The 20,753-nt window shown below is 42.3% G+C and overlaps 1 protein-coding gene across 8 annotated transcripts in view; it reads left to right on the plus strand.

Moving 5' to 3' along the window:
- The window catches only part of RECK (reversion inducing cysteine rich protein with kazal motifs), a 909,451-nt gene that overhangs the window by 705,540 nt on the left and 183,158 nt on the right, over positions 1 to 20,753 (plus strand). For all 8 annotated transcript variants that reach the window (XM_077491985.1, XM_077491988.1, XM_077491986.1 and 5 more), the window contains one exon: positions 17,925 to 18,096. In XM_077491985.1, coding sequence (XP_077348111.1) covers positions 17,925 to 18,096 — 172 coding nt within the window. The remainder of the gene's footprint in view (positions 1 to 17,924; positions 18,097 to 20,753) is intronic.

Genomic DNA, 20,753 nt, shown 5'->3' on the forward strand with positions numbered 1-20,753 from the left:
CAGTCAATAAGAGGATAACATCGTCGGCAAATAAATGTATGACATATTTGGATCTTCCAAAAGTGAAACCCTTAATTTTGTCATTCGCACGGATGGATTCTTCCAGTGGTTCAATTATTAAGTATAAGTATTATTAATATATTAGGGGAGAGGGGGCAACCCTGGCGAGTGCCATTTGATATGTGAAACGGTTTGGACAATAGACCAGACATACATACCTGTGCCGATGGACACGAGTAGAGCGCCATAATAGCGGTGAGTATCGGGCCTCTGAAACCAAATTTACCCAACACAGCTTCCATATACGTCCAGTGCACCCTATTGAACACCTTCTCTGCATCTATGGATAGAAGCAGAGAAGGCATTCCCGAGGTTGTTGCCTGGTGAATAACATTAATAATACGCCTAGTGGCATCTGAGGTCTGCCTCCCCCTCACAAAGCCCATCTGGTCTCTTGGTACGCTGCAGGGGATGATATTTGTTAATCTTCGGGCTAGTAATTTGGCGTAAATCTTTATATCTGAATTTAGTAGAGAGATTGGCCTAAAATTAGCAGGAGTAGTGGGGTCTTTCCCCAGTTTTGGCAAAGTTATAATGTGGGCTCTCAGCATCTCAGAAGGGAAAGAAGAAATTTTTTCTGCCTTTGTGAAAACCTCACTGAGGTATGGGGAGAGCATTTCCTTGAAGACTTGTCTAAATATTTTGATCCATGTGGCCAGCATAAGGCTCAGTACACACCTATGCAGTTTGCTTTTAATTTGATTTGTTTCTGCAGTGCTTTTTGCTGTACGTTTTGATTTTTGTGCACATGATTTTGCTGTAATTCGTGTTTTTGGGGGGTTTTTTATGATTTTTTTTGGTCAATTTGTTGGGTATATTAAAAAAACACCAATTGCTGCAAAAACGCATTACATGCTTTTCTTCAGCTTCTCCATTGAGTCTATTGAACCAAAAAAGCACTGTTTTGTGTTCATAAAAGTTCTTGACCCTTTCCAAATATGCAGCAGCTGAAAGCATAGATGTTAAAGTGTCCCATAGGAAACCATGTTAAATAAACTGTAGTGGGTTTCTGCAAAAAGCACCAAAAAACACTCAGGTGTGTTCCAGGCCTAAGACGTTTAGTAGCATAATCGGGGTAAAAAACAAAAAAAAATTATCCCTTTATTATTTTTTTTTTTTGTTGTTTTTTTTTTTGCTTGCCAGCTCAGTGAAATCGATTAATAGCCGTAGGACCAACCTCAGCTTGACGCTCAGCGTCCCTTTTGTGCATTCACATCATTGTGGCATTTTTACAGTATAAATTTTATTTTTATTTTTTTAAATGCATATATCCATGGTGTACACAAAACAGAAGCTCACCTAGCTAGACATATTCCCCTCTAAACACTATCCCTCTTACCCACCAATCCCCTTCCCCCTCCCACCGACTATATCTGCCCCCCCCCCCTCCCCTATCCTAACTCGTAGATCATTTTTAACCTAACAATTACTCATATCTATACCCGTTTGGGTCTAAACCCTTAATCCTTCTGAGGTGCTCCAGCTCCTTTTAAATGCTTGCCAGCTATTCCATTTCTCCAGCGTGTGTTTATTACTCCTGCCCCTCGAGCTATCCTCTAAGCATTCCATCTTATAGATTCCTTCTACGGCATCCACCCACTCCCATATTGTAGGTGCCTCCGGCTCTTGCCATTTTTTTGGAATTAATTTTTTCCCGGCATTTAAGAGATGTCTTAAGGACATCTTATACCGCTCCGTGCTGCCCCCTGTAGCATGAAACAGGACTGCCCATGGGTCTGCGGTTACCACAGAACTGGTTATAGTTTTAATATGCCGTAGAATCTGGTTCCAATACCTCTTAATTTTTGGGCACCCCCACCATATATGAGCCATAGTACCTAGTTCCCCGCATCCACGCCAGCATTTCCCTGCCGTATCTGGTTGAAATTTGCTCTTTCTATCTGGGGTGTAGTACCACCTTGACAGGCCTTTATAGTTCATCTCTGCGGTTTTCGCATCAATGGCGGAGCCATGGACCAATTTAAATACTTTGCCTAACATTACCTTATCCTTTTGTGAACCTAATTCCCTTTCCCATTTTTTGACGAATGGAGGTATTCCCGACTCCCCAGCTGCCAACAGCAACTTATACCATCTGGAAACTAACCCTTTAGAGTTCTTTGTTATAGATAGTTGTTCTACCATACTCAATTCGTCAGCTGCCCTTATCGGTTGCGGTAGTTTTTTGATAAAGCGGGAGAGCTGGCCGTACCTCCACTCGTCAATCACCATTATGTCAATTTTTTGTTTTATTTCGTGATAAGGTGCTATATTGCCATCCTTCATTACATCTTTAAGCTGTGCTTCCTTTTTTACCCAGTTGCCTCCTATCTCCGAGCAACCAGGTAAAAAATATTTATTGTCCTTAAGTGCCATAAGAGGTGAGTTATATTTTCCATTAATGTGCTTATATACCCTGTCCCATATTCGGAAAGTGTTACGTGTTAAATTATTTCCTATCCCTAGTTTCAGCCTCTCATGTGGAGGATTCCATATTTGTTTACCTAATTGTGCTCCACAACTTTCGTGTTCAAGTTTTACCCACTTTTTTTCTAAATTATCCCTTTTGGTCCATTCGCTCACCCTTGACAGGACCACCGCTTTGTAATATATCTGGATGTCCGGGATCGCCAGCCCACCTCTCTCTTTTGGTTGTTTCAAACTTGCAAAGGCTATTCTGGGTTTTTTATGCTTCCATATAAATTTATTTAGTACTAATTTTAGTTTAGTAAAATATGCATTGGGCAACGCTATCGGTAGCATCTGAAAACAGTATAAAATTTTAGGGAAAATTATCATCTTCACTAAGTTTATTCGCCCTAGCCATGATATCGACCCCTTACTACATCTCTTACACTCCGCCCGAATATCATTCAGTAGTGGCAAGTAATTGACTCGAAGGAGTCTCTTCTCCGATTTAGCAAGATTTATGCCTAGATATTTAAGCTCTTTTCTCAACGGAAAGTTCCAGTTCTGTTGGATTTTTTGCGCCTCGATCTTGTTGGTATTTATATTCAATATTTCGGATTTCGGTCGATTTATTTTGAAGTTCGACAATTCACCATATTTTTCTAATATCCTTATTAAATTTGGGATTGATCGTTTGGGATTGCATATATAAAAGAGAATGTCATCTGCGAAAGCAGATAGCTTATGTTCCTCATTCCCAATTTTAACCCCCATTATATCCTGACACTCTCGGATTGATGCGAGGAGGGGTTCCATTGAAATCACAAACAGGAGGGGCGACAAGGGACACCCCTGTCTGGTCCACCGTTTCAATTCGAATTTAGTGGACTCCTGACCGTTGACTTTTACCCGCGCAGTGGGTTGGTTATATAGAACTCTCACCTTCTGTATTATTTTCGGGCCCATTCCCATCTCAGCCATTGTTTGAAACATGAACCCCCAGTCCACTCTGTCAAAGGCCTTCTGTGCATCTGTAGACAGAAGCAGGCTGGGGGTCCCTCCCCCTCGCATCCGCTGAAGCAGCAATAGGGTTCTGAGGCCGTTATCTCTCCCCTCCCGCCCTGGTACAAACCCCACCTGATCTGAATGGACCAGGCTCGTCATCAGGTGCTTTAGTCGCTCCGCTAGAATCTTTGCGTATAGTTTTGTATCTGTATTGAGTAGCGAGATTGGCCTGTAGCTAGTGCATTGTACTGGGTCTTTCCCTTTTTTATGAATTAGTGTGATTGTGGCCGCTAGGCCCTCACTGCTCATGCTGTGTTTCTTGCCCAGCCCGTTAAAGTAATGGCATAATTTTGGTATTAAAATTTCTCTGAATATTTTATAATAAAGTATTGTGAAACCGCCTGGTCCGGGGGATTTTCCCAGCGCTGATTTTGTCAAAGCCTTGTTTATTTCTTCGGCCGAAATTGGCCGATCCAGAATCTCCCTTTCCAGCGTATTGATTTTGGGTAGTCTATTTTTTTTTAGGAAGGCTGCAATATTCTTTGCGCGCGTCACGCCCTGTGCCTTGTGCTTACTGTCTGAGTAGGTCTCTTCAAAATATTTCCTAAATGTTTCTGCAATTGCTTTCGTTGAAAATGCCATATTACCATTTTTATTCGTTATTTTGCCAATGAAATTTTTTGTTTTTTCGCTTTGTACCATCTTGGCTAGGTATTTACCCATTTTATCCCCCCAGAGATATCATTTACGGTCCCGACCATTAAAGACCCTCCTGGCTTCTTGTTCCAGATGGTCTTTTAATTCCTCTCGAGTTTTAGCTAATTTTTTGTATGCTCTATCCACTTGGGGCTGGCTTTTTTTTTTATGCTCTTGTTCTAGATTATAGATTTCATCCATTAATCTTTTGGTCTCCATTTCCCTCATTTTTTTTTTTTTTGGACCCTACTGCGATCAGTATTCCTCTTATGTAAGCTTTGTGTGCTTCCCACACTATTTGACCTGGAATTTCCGGGGTATCATTTAATGCAAAATACTGTTTAATTTCTTTGCCAATCCTAATTCTATCCTCTTCATTGTATAGCAGATCTTCATTTATCCGCCATGTCGAGGGTCTTATCTTATTACTTAAATTATTTATTTTGATCTTCACGGGAGCGTGGTCTGAGAGAGTAGTTACTCCTATGCTAGCGTCAATCACCTGATCTAATAACCCGTGGTCTATAAAAATATAGTCAATGCGGGAATATGTCGCATGTACCGGGGAGTAGAATGAGTAATCTCGGCTCTTTGGATTCATAACTCGCCAGGCATCAACCAGCTGGTTGGTGTATAGTTTTTGCAAGATATTTCTTAGTTGATCATTTCTCATCCTCTGTTTCCCGGACGTGCTATCTAATCCCGGATTGAGGGTAAAATTAATGTCTCCTAGCATTATCACGTATCCCTTCTTAAACTTGGTTAACTTGGTTAATATCGTCTTTAAAAACCCCATGGGATTGGCATTAGGAGCATAGATATTTACTATAGTACAGTCTATCTCGTCTTATGTACCCCTCAGGAACAGGTACCTCCCTTCCGCATCAGTCATCCTATCCACTAATTGTAAATTCGTTTTTTTTGAGAAGCCTATCGCTACCCCTCTACTCCTTGTGGATATTGTATCGCTGTAGTACCAACTAGGGAAATGCTTAGAATATAATCTAATATTTGATGTCAGGGAGATGTGCGTCTCCTGGAGGGCCACCACATCTGCCTCATATCGCTTAAGCTCTGCCAGGATCTTATGCCTCTTGGTTGGGGTGTTCAAGCCCTTGACATTATATGTTAAGAAATTTATCCCATTCATTTAGCTAAAGGTTTTACTTCCCTGTCACCTCCCTTCTCATATCTCGGGTACCAATTGTATTTTTCTAATGGTCTACTTTTCCACCCAAACCCTCTTACCACCCTCCACATCCCCCTCCCTCCTCCCCTCCCCCCTTCCCGCCCCCTCCTACCCCCTCCCAAACCCCCCTCCCCCCGTACTGCCAAAACCCGGCCCTTGTTTGGTAGATGGTCGTGTAAGCCCATACCATCTCCAGACGCATTGTTCTGAGGGTTTTGGGCTCCTTGGCCTGCGCCTCCTCTCTCCTCTCCTAATTAGGCAGGATAAGAGGGTATAGTACCAACATCCCTTGTCTTCCTCCCACCTTCCTCCCCAGTCACCTTCTTCCCCCTCTTCCTATCCAGTCCCCCCTGACTGGGTTCTGTCTCGTGATTCCTCAGAATTAAGATAGATCCTGCGACTATCCTGTCCAGCCTGGGAGATCCGGAATACACAGATCTAATCTCTTGCAGAAATCTGCCAGATCGTCTGGAAATCTCAACTTCACAGTTTGACCATTTTTAAAGCCCATTAAACATGCTGGGAAGCCCCAACTGTATTTTACATTCCGCGCATTCATCTCTGCCAGCAGCGGCTTCATAAGCCGTCTTCTCGCTAGAGTCGCATGTGATATATCGGAGAAGATTTGTATCTCGTGACCCTTATATTGCGGTAAGGTCTTCCCTCTGAGCTTCCTCCAGAGTGTTGCCTTTTCCTCGAAATAGGTAAATCTTACAATAATATCTCTGGGTCTCTCTGTAGCCGGTTGGCGTATTTTACCTATCCTATGGATCCTGTCGATTTTTGGGGGATTTTCTCTCCCTTATCCACAGCACTCGGAGACTATGCTTTCAAATATCTTCCTTAAATCTTCTCCCTTCTCTTCCAGGACTGATCGAATCCGTAAGTTTTTCCTTCTACTTTGGTTCTCTTGTTCTTCCAGTTTATACCATATCTCCCGCTGCTCCTGTCTCATTGCTTCTACTTGCTCCTTCATTTTACTTACTTCCTGGGATTGTTGTTCAATGCGTTCCTCCGTGGCCTCTACTCTCTCAAGCAGGCTTCCGAGGTCCTCTCGGAGCCCACGGATGTCTAGCTTAATTGCGTTTTCGAGACTCAGGAGCATCTCCCGCATTTCTCCTTTAGTTGGAGGAAGATCTATTACCCTTGATTCGTCCGCTTTGCTGTTGTCCATGTCACTCTCTGTCCCAATATCTTCTCTTAGGTGCGCGGTAGTGTTATCTTTATGTTTACCTAAACCTTTTTTGTGTTCTTGGTCAGGGTGTTGTCTCTTACCAGTATCTGTATGTTTGGGACTTCCTCCTTGCATTAAATATTGTTGGATAGTAGTATCTAAGCCCTTCTCTTTAGAGGATCGCGAAGTTCCGCTTTTAGCGGCTTTATTTGCCGATTTACTCATGGTATCTTATACGGTTATTTACCTCCTTCTTTTTGATTGCTTCGTTCTTCTCCTTTCCCCCCCTCTCCTCTTCACTTCTCGTTTTACTTCCCGCCTTTAATATTGAACTACCCGTAATTTTGACGCAGTGCTGCTCCAGTTGTAGTAAAATATAAAAACATGTAAACAAAAATTTGCGGTTATAATTAGTCTCGTAGGACTATTTCCTTGTTTTCTCCATTTAGAGTCGGGTTTGCAAGGCACAGAGGCTCCTGTGTGTTGAAGCCCCTTACAAAGCTTTTAAGGTCCTTCTATGAAGGCATCCTTTCACCTTAATGTAAAAAAAATCTACTTAGCTGACCTGGCGTATGTTGCACCCGGTGTTAGCATTATCAGATTACTGATAGAGTTAGGCATGTATTTCGGGACCTACAGCAAATGTATGGGACCCTTGGGGCGCCAGGGAGAGAAGGGTATGAGGGTATGAGAAAAACACCAGAGGAATCAATATCTCAGTTCAATTTGTTACAGCCGACCAGGGTGGATCCGTATGACTTGCCGATATTGGTCTTCGCTACTCGTTCTCTCTGAGAAAGGTCTATCCGTGTGCGTGAAAATGTTATTAGGACAAAAGACGAATAGCTATTTATATATTACCTGCTGAAGAAGGATTGAGACTAGGTTATTGCTGAATATACCTGACAGCAACGCCTCAATAACTCTGCTTATATCTGAGGTCTGTAACGCTTGATTTTTCCCGGAATATTCCTGTTCTCCCAATCACCATGGAGCATTCATATAATAATGTCTATAGTTTTATAGAGAGAAGATCACGAGTAGGAAGAATACGCACTGCAGACCAATAGCTATACCTACTGGGGGGGGGATATACAGGGTTGTTTCAGAGTATATCGCATTTAGCTTAACACATGCCTTATAACTGAGGCGCCCTTTGCGTGTAAATGTCCATAGGCAAAGCAATAGCTTGTCTGTACGTAAGAGTCCTTTGGCAATGAAGCCCTGGAATACTTAGAGCAATTTCCTTGCTGGACTAGGGTTACAATTCACCAGACTCAACAGGCAGATAACATACAGCTGTGCATATAACAAGCATTTAAGTTCTGACAGTTTAGTAGGTACGATACCGTCCTTTGTGTATGTGCCGATGTTGTCCTGGTATTCATCTGGGGTTCCGTCCAGGCCTCTTGTTAGTATGGAGAGGGGGTATAGGAGGATCCGAGAGCCGCCGATCCGCGGCGCTCTGTTCAGCCGGTCAGTGTCTGGGAGTATAGCACGGGATGCGGCACAAGCGGCGTGTTATAGCGGGGGGTGCTCGCGTTCGCTCCGGACAGAGCCACTCACTTCCTCGGATGGGAACGCGGCGCCCATCTCCCTCTCCCCGAGCACACGCCGCCCGGCAGCGCAGGTCAGCCCCTCCCCTCGGGCACGCCCAGCGACCTCACGTCCTACGCCCGCCCATCAGCGTCAGGCGCGATAATGATGACACTAAAAATTATCCCTTTATAGTACAAAAAGAGCAAATGATCCCTACTGTAAATATTACTTTCACTGTAAAAAAGGGAACCCCTTAAAGTAGCGATCATTTGCTCTTTTTGTACTATAAAGGGCTAATTTTTATTTTTTTAACCCCATTATGTTACTGCCCGAATAATCGATTATGAAAATAGTAATCGATTAATTTCATAATCGAATAGTTGTTTCAGCCCTAGTTAAATGGCATGTAACGCACTAAAATATACAGAGTTAAACTTGCAATAATGCACTGATATATGCTGCATTAAACGACACGTAACGCACTGAAATATACTGCGTTAATGGTGCACATAACACACTGAAATATACAACGTTAAACTTGCAGTAACGCACTGAAATATAGTGCGTTAAACGTGCACTGACGCACAGAAATATACTGCGTTAAATGACACATAATGCATTGAAATATACTGCATTAAACAGCACATAACACTGAAATATACAACGCACAGAAAAATACTGCGTTAAATGGCATGTAACACTGAAATATACGGCGTTAAACTTGCAGTAACGCACTGAAATATGCTGCAGTAAACCTGCCCTGACAAAATAAACTGACTCTAATGTAAAAATGGATGGTCACTACACTCACACTGACTAAACTATAACTGGAAAAACACTAATGTAAAGATGAATGGTCACTACACTCACACTGACTGAACTATCAATAGATTCACACTAAACTGATATTCTACACTGACAATAGAATCACAATAGCACACTATAGCACACTAACTCTTTAGTAGCACTGAACAGAGCCCTGCTCTATCTCTCTCCATGCCGATATCACATTACAAATAGCCGCTGTTGAAAGAATACTTTTATAGTGCGGGGCTGGAGGCATCTTGACCGTATCCAATCATGGCTCTGACAGTGGGATTCCAACGCAATGTGCAGCTGCACAGTGCATTGTGGTCATTCGGTGGGTCAAACAAACAGTCAAACTCCCCGATAATTTGGGTGTTTTTCAAACAGGTGAACAGCCAATGTTCGGGCTGAGCCCATCCCTAATGACTATAACCTTAATAACATGAGAGGGGTGGGCTTCAACAATCAGATAATGATGCTGTACTTAGTTTCCCATACAGCCTGATGCTGGTACAAGAAAGTGTCTGTATATTTATTTTAATTGGCTCTGTTCAATGCTTTTGTAGTTTGCAAAGTGTCAGGAAAAAGTTAATCACGGCTCTCAGAATATAAATGATTGATTGTTAAGGAGCGGGTCATATGCAGATAGCAAAAAAAAAAATTATTTAACACTACATGCCACTGCTCAATCAGAACCCTTTGAGCAGTTCTTCTTTGAGCAGTAGCATCTAGTGTTAAGGAACTTTTTTTTCTATCTGCATATGTAACATTGACATTTCATTTTTTGAACATCATGCATACCAGAGCTCATGCAGTTTCTTAAATAATGTCTTCTTCTGTATATGTGTATGCAATAAAGAACGTCTTTTGCTATACCCCATTAAGTTAACTTGTTTTAGCTGCCTATAGGCCCATAGAAGCAATTTCTCTATATTACTACAGTGGTGTGAAAAAGTGTTTGCCCCCTTCCTCATTTCCTGTTCCTTTGCATGTTTGTCACACTTAAGTGTTTCGGAACATCAAACCAATTTAAACAGTAGTCAAGGACAACACAAGTAAACACAAAATGCAATTTGTAAATGAAGGTGTTTATTATTAAAGGTGAAAAAAAATCCAAACCATCATGGCCCTGTGTGAAAAAGTGATTGCCCCCCTTGTTAAAACATACTATAACTGTGGTTGTCCACACCTGAGTTCAACTTCTCTAGCCACACCCAGGCCTGATTATTGCCACACCTGTTCACAATCAAGGCATCACTTAAATAGGAGCTGCTTGACACAGTAAGGTCCACCAGAAGATCCTTAAAAGCTACACATCATGCCGAGACCCAAAGAAATTCAGGAACAATTGAGAAAGAAAGTAATTGAGATCTATCAGTCTGGAAAGGGTTATAAAGCCATTTCCAAAGCTTTGGGAATCCAGCGAACCACAGTGAGAGCCATTATCCACAAATGGCGAAGACATGGAACAGTGGTGAACCTTCCCAGGAGTGGCCGGCCGCCCAAAATTACCCCAAGAGCGCAGCGACGACTCATCCAAGAGGTCACAAAAGACCCCACAACAACGTCCAAGGAACTGCAGGCCTCACTTGCCTCAGTTAAGGTCAGCGTTCATGCCTCCACCATCAGGAAAAGACTGGGCAAAAATGGCCTGCATGGCAGAGTTCCAAGGAGAAAACCACTGCTGAGCAAAAAGAACATCAAAGCTCGTCTCAAATTCTCCACAACACATCTTGATGATCCCCAAGACTTTTGGGACAACATTCTGTGGACCGATGAGACAAAAGTGGAACTCTTTGGAAGGTGTGTGTCCAAGTATATCTGGCGTAGAAGGAACACTGCATTTCATAAAAAGAACATTATACCAACAGTAAAATATGGTGGTGGTAGTGTGATGGTCTGGGGCTGTTTTGCTGCTTCAGGACCTGGAAGACTTGCCGTGATAAAAGGAACTATGAATTCTGCTGTCTACCAAGAGATCCTGAAGGAGAATGTCCGACCATCTGTTCGTGTACTCAAGCTGAAACGAACTTGGGTTCTGCAGCAGGACAATGATCCTAAACACACCAGCAAGTCCACCACCGAATGGCTGAAGAAAAACAAAATGAAGACTTTGGAGTGGCCTAGCCAAAGTCCTGACCTGAATCCTATTGAGATGTTGTGGTATGACCTTAAAAAGGCCGTTCATGCTCGAAAACCCTCTAATGTAACTGAATTAGGACAATTCTGCAAAGATGAGTGGGCCAAAATTCCTCCAGGACGCTGTAAAAGCCTCATTGCACGTTATCGCAAACGCTTGGTTGCAGTTGTTGCTGCTAAGGGTGGCCCAACCAGTTATTAGGTTTAGGGGGCAATCACTTTTTCACACAGGGCCATGATGGTTTGGATTTTTTTTCACCTTTAATAATAAACACCTTCATTTACAAATTGCATTTTGTGTTTACTTGTGTTGTCCTTGACTATTGTTTAAATTGGTTTGATGTTCCGAAACACTTAAGTGTGACAAACATGCAAAGGAACAGGAAATGAGGAAGGGGGCAAACACTTTTTCACACCACTGTATATTTTGGGCTAGCAGCACCACTTCTCACCCAGACAGGTGGGTTCCTTTTCACTTAAGGGAAACCCCATGCTAAAATTAAAAGAAAAAAAAAATGTGCCCCCCCCCCAAAAAAAATCCATACCAGGCCCTTAGGTCTGGTATGAATTTTGAGGGGGATTCCCACATTTTTTTTAAATGGTGAGGGGTTCCCCCCCCAATATTCACACTAGTCCCTTATGTGAGCATGCAGCCTGGCAGGTCAGAAAAAGGGGGGGGGGCGAGTGATTGCCCCCCCCCACCTCCTGAACCATACCAGGCCATGTATCTCATCTTTTAGCTCTCTGGCTTTTTTCGCAAAATAACTTTGCAAAGTAATCTTATTTTTAGAGTTCAGCAGCCCCATCAATCATCAATACAGACCATGGGCCAGAGGTTGTACAGGTCCTCTGTGCGCTTTTTCCCCCACAAAGGAGGCAATAGATCTCTCCCAACTTGAAGAAAAGCAGTAATTTCTCTAATCCGTAAGTAATACCTGTCCTTACTTCAGTTAGCTTTTCTTGTGGTTAAATTGGCAGCCGAGCTTTCAAAAATCTTCCACAAGGTTCATATTCCAGCCCCTGGGCTGTGATTTCCACTTTAAACAACTGGCTGCTGTTGCCTGCACTGCTTGCACAGGGGGGCAGTTATGTAACAGCCTTTCTGTAAATAGTTTGCAGTACTGACACCCTGCTTCTAGGGGAAACAGCTGGTTTGTATATCTGACTGCTCCTATTCCTGCCCATTCATGCCTTTAGATTTTGATGGGCAGAAGATAAGTATGAGGGAGTTTGCAGCTAGGGGTCAGTGACAAGAGAGAAAAAATCTTCCATGTCAAAGGGCACAGAAATGCCAATATAGATTACTACATGCCCAAAGATTCACGGGACAAATAGTTATATTACGGCATGTACAGCTATTCCACCATGTATAGCACTTCCCCGGAGCCTCCTCCCCACTCCCAACCAGTGCAGGGTTATGGCTATAAGTGATGACGTCAGATAAATTAAAGTGTAGCTTTTTGATGACTGGTTTACTAGAAAAAGTAAAAATGGTTATGAACTGAGCTTTAACCGAGGGAGGATTGGGTTCATTAGTAGCTTTTTACTCAGATGTCAGCTTTAGAGAGGACCTCCAGATCAAATGAGAAGCCAAATAATAAATTTTTTGAATTCCTGGGTGATAGTAGCATAGAAGAGGAGAAAGCCCGGAGGAGGAACGGGATGTGCTCTCCCTCCACTCTGTACACAGAACTTAACACAGTAACTCTTTCATGGTTGGACTGTACACAGGGCTTTGTGTAATTTTGCTGTAGGAAGGGCAAACAGGTGGTATTTGGGGGGGGGGGGCAGTTGTGCTAGAACGGGGGATGGGAAGGTGGATTTGTGGCTAGTAGAGGGATTTGTGCTAGGAGGGGGATTTGTACTAGATGTTTTTTTTCCTCTTGGAGGTTTGTGCTAACTGGGGGGGATGAGGGTGGATATACAACCTACTGACCACTTAACTCTTCCTTACAAACCACATTTTAGGGTTTTTCATGCGTTTTCCCACACCGCACAAAAAAGCGTTGCCTTTTGCAGTTGCACATGGATGCCATTCATTCCTAATGACACCCACATGCATCCACCAATCGCATGTTTGCACACACTTAAACGCATGGTACCACAGTACCATGTATTTTGGTGGGGCTCAATTTAAGAATCATGCCAGCACCTTTTTTTGCATGTTTCACGAGCATAGAGCAGCCTAATAAAAAACAGAACATATTAATGCCGCGTACGCCGGAATTTCTGATGGAAACAGTCCGATGGGAGCTTTTCATTGGATTTTCCAACCGTGTGTATGCCCATCTTTTTCTGTCAGCATTTCCGACGGCCTTTAGATTAAGAGCCTGTTCTTAATTTTTCCAATCGTGTGTATGCAATTCCGACACGCAAAATTCCGACGTATGCTCGGAAGCATTAAACTTCCCTTTTATAGTACCGTCGAACATGTTGTATGTCGGGGTGTTATTGACCATCAAAATTTGGTGTATGTAGGCAAGACAGTTTGAGCGGAATTCCGACGGGAAAACCATCAGAGCTTTTTCCGACGAGAATTCTGATCGTGTGTACGAGACAAAAGCATTCTCTTGCACCTCCTTACATAGTTACATAGTAGGTGAGGTTAAAAATAGCCCTCAGACTTGTGTGCCCCGGGGTTGTGTATAATTCTAAAAGGTGCCTTGACTACAAACAGGTTGAAAAACACTGGTTCCCATTAGGGAGATGCATGCTATCTATTTGTCCTGTTTACTGTTATCATAAAAAGTGAAAGTAAAAGAAAATTTGAAATTTTGTGTTGTCTCCAGAACAGTAATAGAGGGTTAATCTTCCAATCGGAACACCTTGTGGCCCCAATTGGTTCCCTTAATTTGTAGAGATTTCCTCACACTTCCTCTTTTGGCCATGGGACAGAAAGCGAAGATCAATCTCCCCAATGGGACACAGATGGCAAAAAAACTGACAGTAGTATAACCCTCCCTTATGCTATCCAAAATTAAAACAAAATTGCCCATAGTTCTACCTTAAGTTTGTAATTTAAGTGATTATAAATTCTAAAGCAGAGTTCAATGCATTTTTTTTAGTTTATTAAAAGTCACCAGCTACAAAAAGTTTAGCTGCTGACGTTTAATAACCAAACACTCACCTGTCCCACGATCCAGAGATGCGGCCGCCCGGAGCCTCGCTCCTCTCCCCCTCCTCTCTACTGGTGCCGTCATAGCGACTGTGGGCACCGGGCCGTAACAGCTTTCGGCTTCATGGCCAGGTGCGCACTGTGCATGCGCGAGTTGCACTGCACTCTGCTAGTGGCCAGGCAATCTTCTAGGACCTGTCACATGTCCCAGAAGATTGCAGGCAGGGAGGGGCCACCTAGGGGGAGAGGAGGAATCGCCTAGGCAGCCAATAGCAGGAAGAAGGAAGTGGGACAGGAAGTCCCACTCTAAACTAAGTACCCACTCCCCCCAAAAAAATACATGCCAAATGTGGCATGTCAGGGGGTGAGGGGTGCTTAAAGCGGAAGTTCCACTTTTGGGTGGAACTCCGCTTTAACTAAAATAAGAAGAGGACTATCTTGCAGTTCAATCTTTTGACAATTTCATTAAGCTCTAATTTCGTGTGGTTTTTATAGATATGTATTGGGGAAAACACACCTTAGACCCTTAGACCCCTTTCACACCGAGCCGCCACAGGCATCAGTGGTAAAGCGGCTCTATTTTTAGCACTGCTTTACCATAGTTTTAGGTTAATTCCGGTATCGCAGCGCTGCCCTATTAATTTAAAATGGGGAGCAGCGGTGGAGGACCGGTGAGTTCACTGCTCCAAAGAAGCTGCTGTCAGAACTTTTTTTGACTCCCTGCCAACGCACTGCTCCAGTGTGAAAGCCCAATAGAGCCGCTTTTTTTCAGGCACTATGCAGGTGCTAGTTTTAGCGCTGTAAGGCCTGAAAAATGGCCGCAGTGTGAAAGGGGTCTAAACCAGTGCCTCCACGATTCATTTTTTTTTTAACTTCCAGCAGCTCTCTACAATCTCCTGCCTTTCTAATGTAGTTTTAATGAACAAATGAGAGAGCTCTTTAGAGAAGGCATTAACAACTTTAATACAGGGCACTTATACCCCCTTCCTGCCCAGACCAATTTTCATCTTTCAGCGCTCTTACATTTGTATGACAATTACTCAGTCATGCAACATTGTACCCAAACAAAATTTTATAATTTTTTTTCACAAAAATAGAGCTTTCTGTTGGAGGTATTTAATCACCACTGGATTTTTTTTTTTTTTTTTTTTGCGATATAAGTAAAAAAAGCAAACATTTTGAAAAAAAACAAACCGTTTCTATTATAAAATTTAGCAAATAATTAATTTTTGTTCATAAATTTGGGCCACAATTTATACTGCTACATATCTTTGGTAAAAATAACCAAAATAAGTATATATTATTTGGTCTGTGTGAAAGTTATAGAGTCTACTAGCTATGGTCAAAATCATTAAAAATTGATCACAGCTGATGTACTGACAGCTTGTCTAATTTCTTGAGGCCTTGAAATGTCAGCACAGTACAAATACCCCAAAATTACCCCTTTTTGGAAAGTAGACAGTCCAATGTATTTTGTAAGAGGCATGGTGAGTTTTTTGAAGTTGTAATTTCTTCCTACAATTCTTGGGAAAATTAAGAATTTAGTTATTTCTCACACACAGTATAAACATACTTCCAATTGCACCCAAAAATACATTCTTCTACTCCTGAATATTGTGATACCACATGTGTGAGACTTTTTCACAACCTGGCCACATAGAGAGGCCCAACATGCAGGGAGCACCATCAGACATTCTAGGAGCATAAATTACACATCTAATTTCATTCCTACCTATCACACTTTTGAAGGTCCTGGAGCACCAGGACAGTAGAATTATCCACAAAATTATCCCATTTTGAAAAGCAAACACCCCAAATTATAAAATATTCTATGAGGCATGGGCTGCAGATAGGTACTTGAGTATTCTGATGGGTGGCAGATTGGTACTCGGATACTCTGGGCTGGAGACAGGTACTGAGATACTCTGGTGGGCTGTTGCAGGTACAGTACTCGGGTACTCTGATGGGCTGGTTCCAGGTACTTGGGTACACTCGTGGGCTGGGGACAGGTACTCAGGGTACTCTGATGAGCTGGAGATAGGTACTCGGTTACTCTGATGGGCTAATGATAGGTACTCGGGCACTCTGATGGGCTGGTGATAGGTACTGAAGTACTCTGATGGTTTGGTGACAGGTACTCGGGTACTCTAAAGGGCTTGTGACAGATACTCATATGAGCTGGTGGCAGGTACTCTGTTGGGCTGGGGACAGGTACTCTGGTGCTCTGATGAGCTGGTGATAGGTACTCTGATGGGCTGCTGACAGATACTCGGGTACTCTGATGGGCTGCAGTTAGGGACACGGGTACTCTGATGGGCTGGTGACAGGTACTTTGGTCCTCTGATGGGCTGGTGACAGGTACTCTGATGGGCTGGTGAAAGGCACTCAGATGGAAGCAACATTTCTTTAGTTGCTTCCTGGTTTATAGTCTAGGCCAAAATGATGTCATACATCCCAGGAGGCTTCATGCCAATAAAGTGGCTGTTGCCTTTTTATGTATGGCTTGTAGTGTGTAAGTAAAATAAGTCCCAATCATTGGCGTCAGTGGCAATAATGGTAACCCCCCTAGTGGTCTCAAAAACACCCTTTTTGTTGGTGGTCAGTTATAGTAATGGCAAACCCACTAATGCTGGTGATTAATGACAGGCTGTAATAATAACCTCTCCTAAAAATGGTGGACAGTGGCAGGCTTAGGCTGTAAAAAGAAACCCCTTCCCCAGCTTTGGTGGTCAGTGGTAGACTTAGGCTACCATAGGAACTCCAAACTCCCACCCAGCATTGCTGATCATTGGCAGAAGTAGGCTGTTATAATATCTTCCCCACCCCAGCATTGGTGTCATTGGCAGGCTTAGGCTCCAATAAGAAACCCCTCCCTAGCATTGGTAGTCTGTGGCAGGATTAAGCTGTAATAAGAAACCCCCCCAGCATTGGTGTTCAGTGCTTTGCCAAAAGCAGCACACACACCCACACTGCTAGCTCTCTCCCAGTCTGCTTGGACTATATTTCCACTGTTGGGCAGAGTATGTTCCAGCACTCAGTACACCGCTGCCACTCTGCATGTCATGGGCAGCCACACAGGGCACTCTCAAAAGCAGTGGCATCTGCTGTGGTGCTCCTTAGTAACCATAAAGTACGGTGTGAGGAAGAAGTACAGTGTAAATTAAAAGAATCCAGGAATTTGCTTAACAGGGTGTGGCCCCCGAAGAACTCATCTGGTATGATACCATGGCAGGTAAAACTGATGATTCCCTAAAGATCACTTTCAAGCAACCACTTGGCATCCATGGCAATGTGTTGGTGTGTCAATCTTCGGTATGGGTCCTAGCATAGACTGAATAATCTAAAATGTTATTTTCGTTTAGCAGCCACCTTCTTAAAGTAGAACTAACCCCTCCTATCCTTTGCAACCAAGGAGCTGTCATCTTCATCTTTGATTTATTACACCAGCCAGAGAGCAGATGCAATTGTGACAGTTATACTCGGCATGCCTACAACAATAAGTAGCCATGAAAAAATCAGTAGAAAAGAATCCAGAAGGTTACTTGTTTTCTATCAGATTTCTTGCTTCCTTTTGTTAGGAAACATCTTATTTTCATATTATTGTCCTTTGCTTATAAAATGTTCAGTCATTTGTTTTTGTGGAAGAATGTTTGTGAATGAAAATAAGGCTGGAGTTGCACTTTAATCTGTGTGATTTGACCTATTCCATTTGATTGTTTTTCTTATCCAAGTTTATTTTTCATTTCTGATATGAAATTCATAACCATAACAACTTTTCTATGCCATGTTAGGATTACCCTGTAATTGTGCTGATAAATTTGTTCCTGTTTGTGGTCAAAATGGACGTTCCTATCCCAGTGCCTGCATTGCACGATGTGTTGGTTTACTTGATCACCAATTTGAATTTGGGCTGTGTTCTTCAAAGGATCCATGTAATCCCAACCCCTGTGTTAAGAGTCAGAGGTAAATTAATATATTTATTTGTCTAATACGTATACTTATTAAATTTAAACATGCTACAGTGATCTTAGAGGTAGAAAATCTTTATTAAAGAGAATTACTTAAGTTAGGTGAAACACAATAACATTTTTTTTCCCATAAAAACATGTTTTTATATTTTTATTTGTTTTCCTTTTATTGTAGCCAATTTTAAACATTTACACAACATGTAAAAAAATATAGCTTACATTTGTAAATGAATTTGTAATTTCACTGCACCCTTCTTTGCAGTTTGCTTTGGAAACTGTAGCAAGTCAGATAGAATTTGCCTCATTTGCTGGCTGGAGGACAGCAGCATAGCATTTTACTCCTTAGCCTGGCTGTATTTGTCCCACTCCTCGTTTTTGTTTTCAGTTATTTCAGTAATGCAAGCTAAGCATCGCATGTGGGTGGTCTTGCCTTGGGTAGTCTGCAGCCACTTCCTCACCTGACATCCACCCATCAAACCATTTTGATATTTGCATACAATAACTCCTCCCAAAGAGCAAGCCCACTATTTTATTCAGAACTGAGCGCTCTTGAGAGAGATACTGAGGCAGGGTGCTATGAGGTTTTCAGGAAGCTATGTACAGGTCCCTACCAGCCCCTCCCACTAGACCACCTGCATAGAGAAGCACAGAGGCTGAAAAGTGGTGACATTACTTTTTTTTTAGATCCATTGATGTCGCCACTGGGCTTCTGTGCTTCTCTATGCTATGCAGGTGGCTCATGTCTAGTGGGAGGGGCTAGCAGGGACCTATACATAGCTTCCTGAAAACATCACAGCACACTGGGTCTAATATAATGCAATGAAAGTGAAAAAAAAAGTGTACAGGCATTTTAAGTACACAATGGGGTTTATTTGCTAAAGCTGGAAAGTGCAAAATCAGGCTCACTTCTGCATAGAAACCAATAAGCTTCTAACCCCAGATTGTACAATTAAGCTTTGGTAATAAAACCTGGAAGCTCATCGGTTTCTATACAGACATGAGCCTGATTTTGCACTTTCCAGCTTTAGTAAATAAACCCCATTCCGTACTTAAAAGTGGTGTATGCCTGTATTTAAACTACAATTAGAATATTGATGATGGGGGCAGGGACAAACCATGGAAGGCAAAATTTAAGCCAAATAACTTTGGATTTAACCCTTTTACTACCAGAGCCACTATTACATTAGTTAAAACCTAAAAATTATTATTTATTTTCTGAAATCTTGAGAATAAAACAGTAGTAGTCATAGGATATTAGCACAGCTGTTAATCTCATATACAAAAAAATATACTAAAATACATTTTAGTACATGCAAACACAATATATTATCCATTGTTTAGATTACATATACATTTTATATAATATATTAGGTTACCTGGAATAAATAGATACCAGACATGCATTGTTTAAAAGCCTTTACAGGTCAATTTAGAGCAAAACCATGAATGCTGGTCATAGAATTATTGCTTTCAGTCTGGCACAATTGTCTTTTTTAAAATCATGTGTGTGTATTTGTTTAATATTTTTTTATTTAACTTGCTATCATAAATAGGGACTGACAAGCCCCCTATGTTATAGCACAGTGGACCCCTAACAGACCTTTGCACTCCACTAAAGCTAATCAAGCACAGATCATGCTTAACCACTTGCCGGCCAGCTCACATATAAGTATATTGCGGCAGGTTGGCAGTACTGCGCGAATCTCCGTACCTGTATGCAAGCAGTTGTGGGCGGACGCCGCCTTGTTCCCGCAGCATACTGTGGGAGTGTGCTCCCGGGTCGGGCAGTTGCCTAGTACAGAGGCAGAACAGGGATCTGCCACTGTAAAAAAGCGGATCCCCATTCTGACAGGGGACATTTCAGAGATCATCTGTTCCCAGTGATCAGAAACAGTGATTTCTGTCATGTCCCAGTGAGCCCATCCACCCTACAGTTAGAACACACCTAGGGAACACAGTTAACCCCTTGATCACCCCTAGTGTAAACCCCTTCCCTGCCAGTGTCATTAAACAACTTTCTTCAACATACACAAGTCAAACAATATACAACATACTTTGTACAGCAGTTGTCATTGTCTTAAACAAATTGTATTCAGCTGCTAATTGAGGGCATAGCCAATGACCCCCCCCCCCCCCCCTTTTCAGGTGGACTAAACCTAAAAAAAATTACCTGGCCAAAATAAAAATAAAATAAATGAATAAAAATTACATAAAATTAACCACTTTAATACAGGGCATGTTTGCACCTTCCTGTACAGGCCAATTTTCAACTTTCAGTGCTGTCACTTTTTAAATGACAATTTCGCAGTCATGCTACACTGTACCCAATTTTTTATCATTTTGTTCCCACAAATAGAGCTTTATTATGGTGGTATTTGATCACCTCTGTGGGTTTTTATTTTTTCCTAAACTAATAAAAAAAAAAACATTTGAAAAAAGAAACGTTTTTCTTCGTTTTTGTTATAAAATGTTGTAAATAAGTAATTTTTCTCCTTCACTGATAGGCAGCACCGATGGGCACTCGTGGTGGCACTGGTGGGCACTGATAGGCGACACTGGGCACTGAAAGGCTGCACTGATGTATACTTATGGATGGCACTGATAGACGGCACTGCTGGGCACTGATAGGCGGCACTGATGGGCACTGATGTG

The sequence above is a fragment of the Lithobates pipiens genome, unplaced genomic scaffold (genome assembly GCF_037356315.1).
Source record: "Lithobates pipiens isolate NorthernLeopardFrog02 unplaced genomic scaffold, aLitPip1_a1.2 Scaffold_19, whole genome shotgun sequence".
In the NCBI taxonomy this organism is placed as follows: Eukaryota; Metazoa; Chordata; class Amphibia; order Anura; family Ranidae; genus Lithobates; species Lithobates pipiens.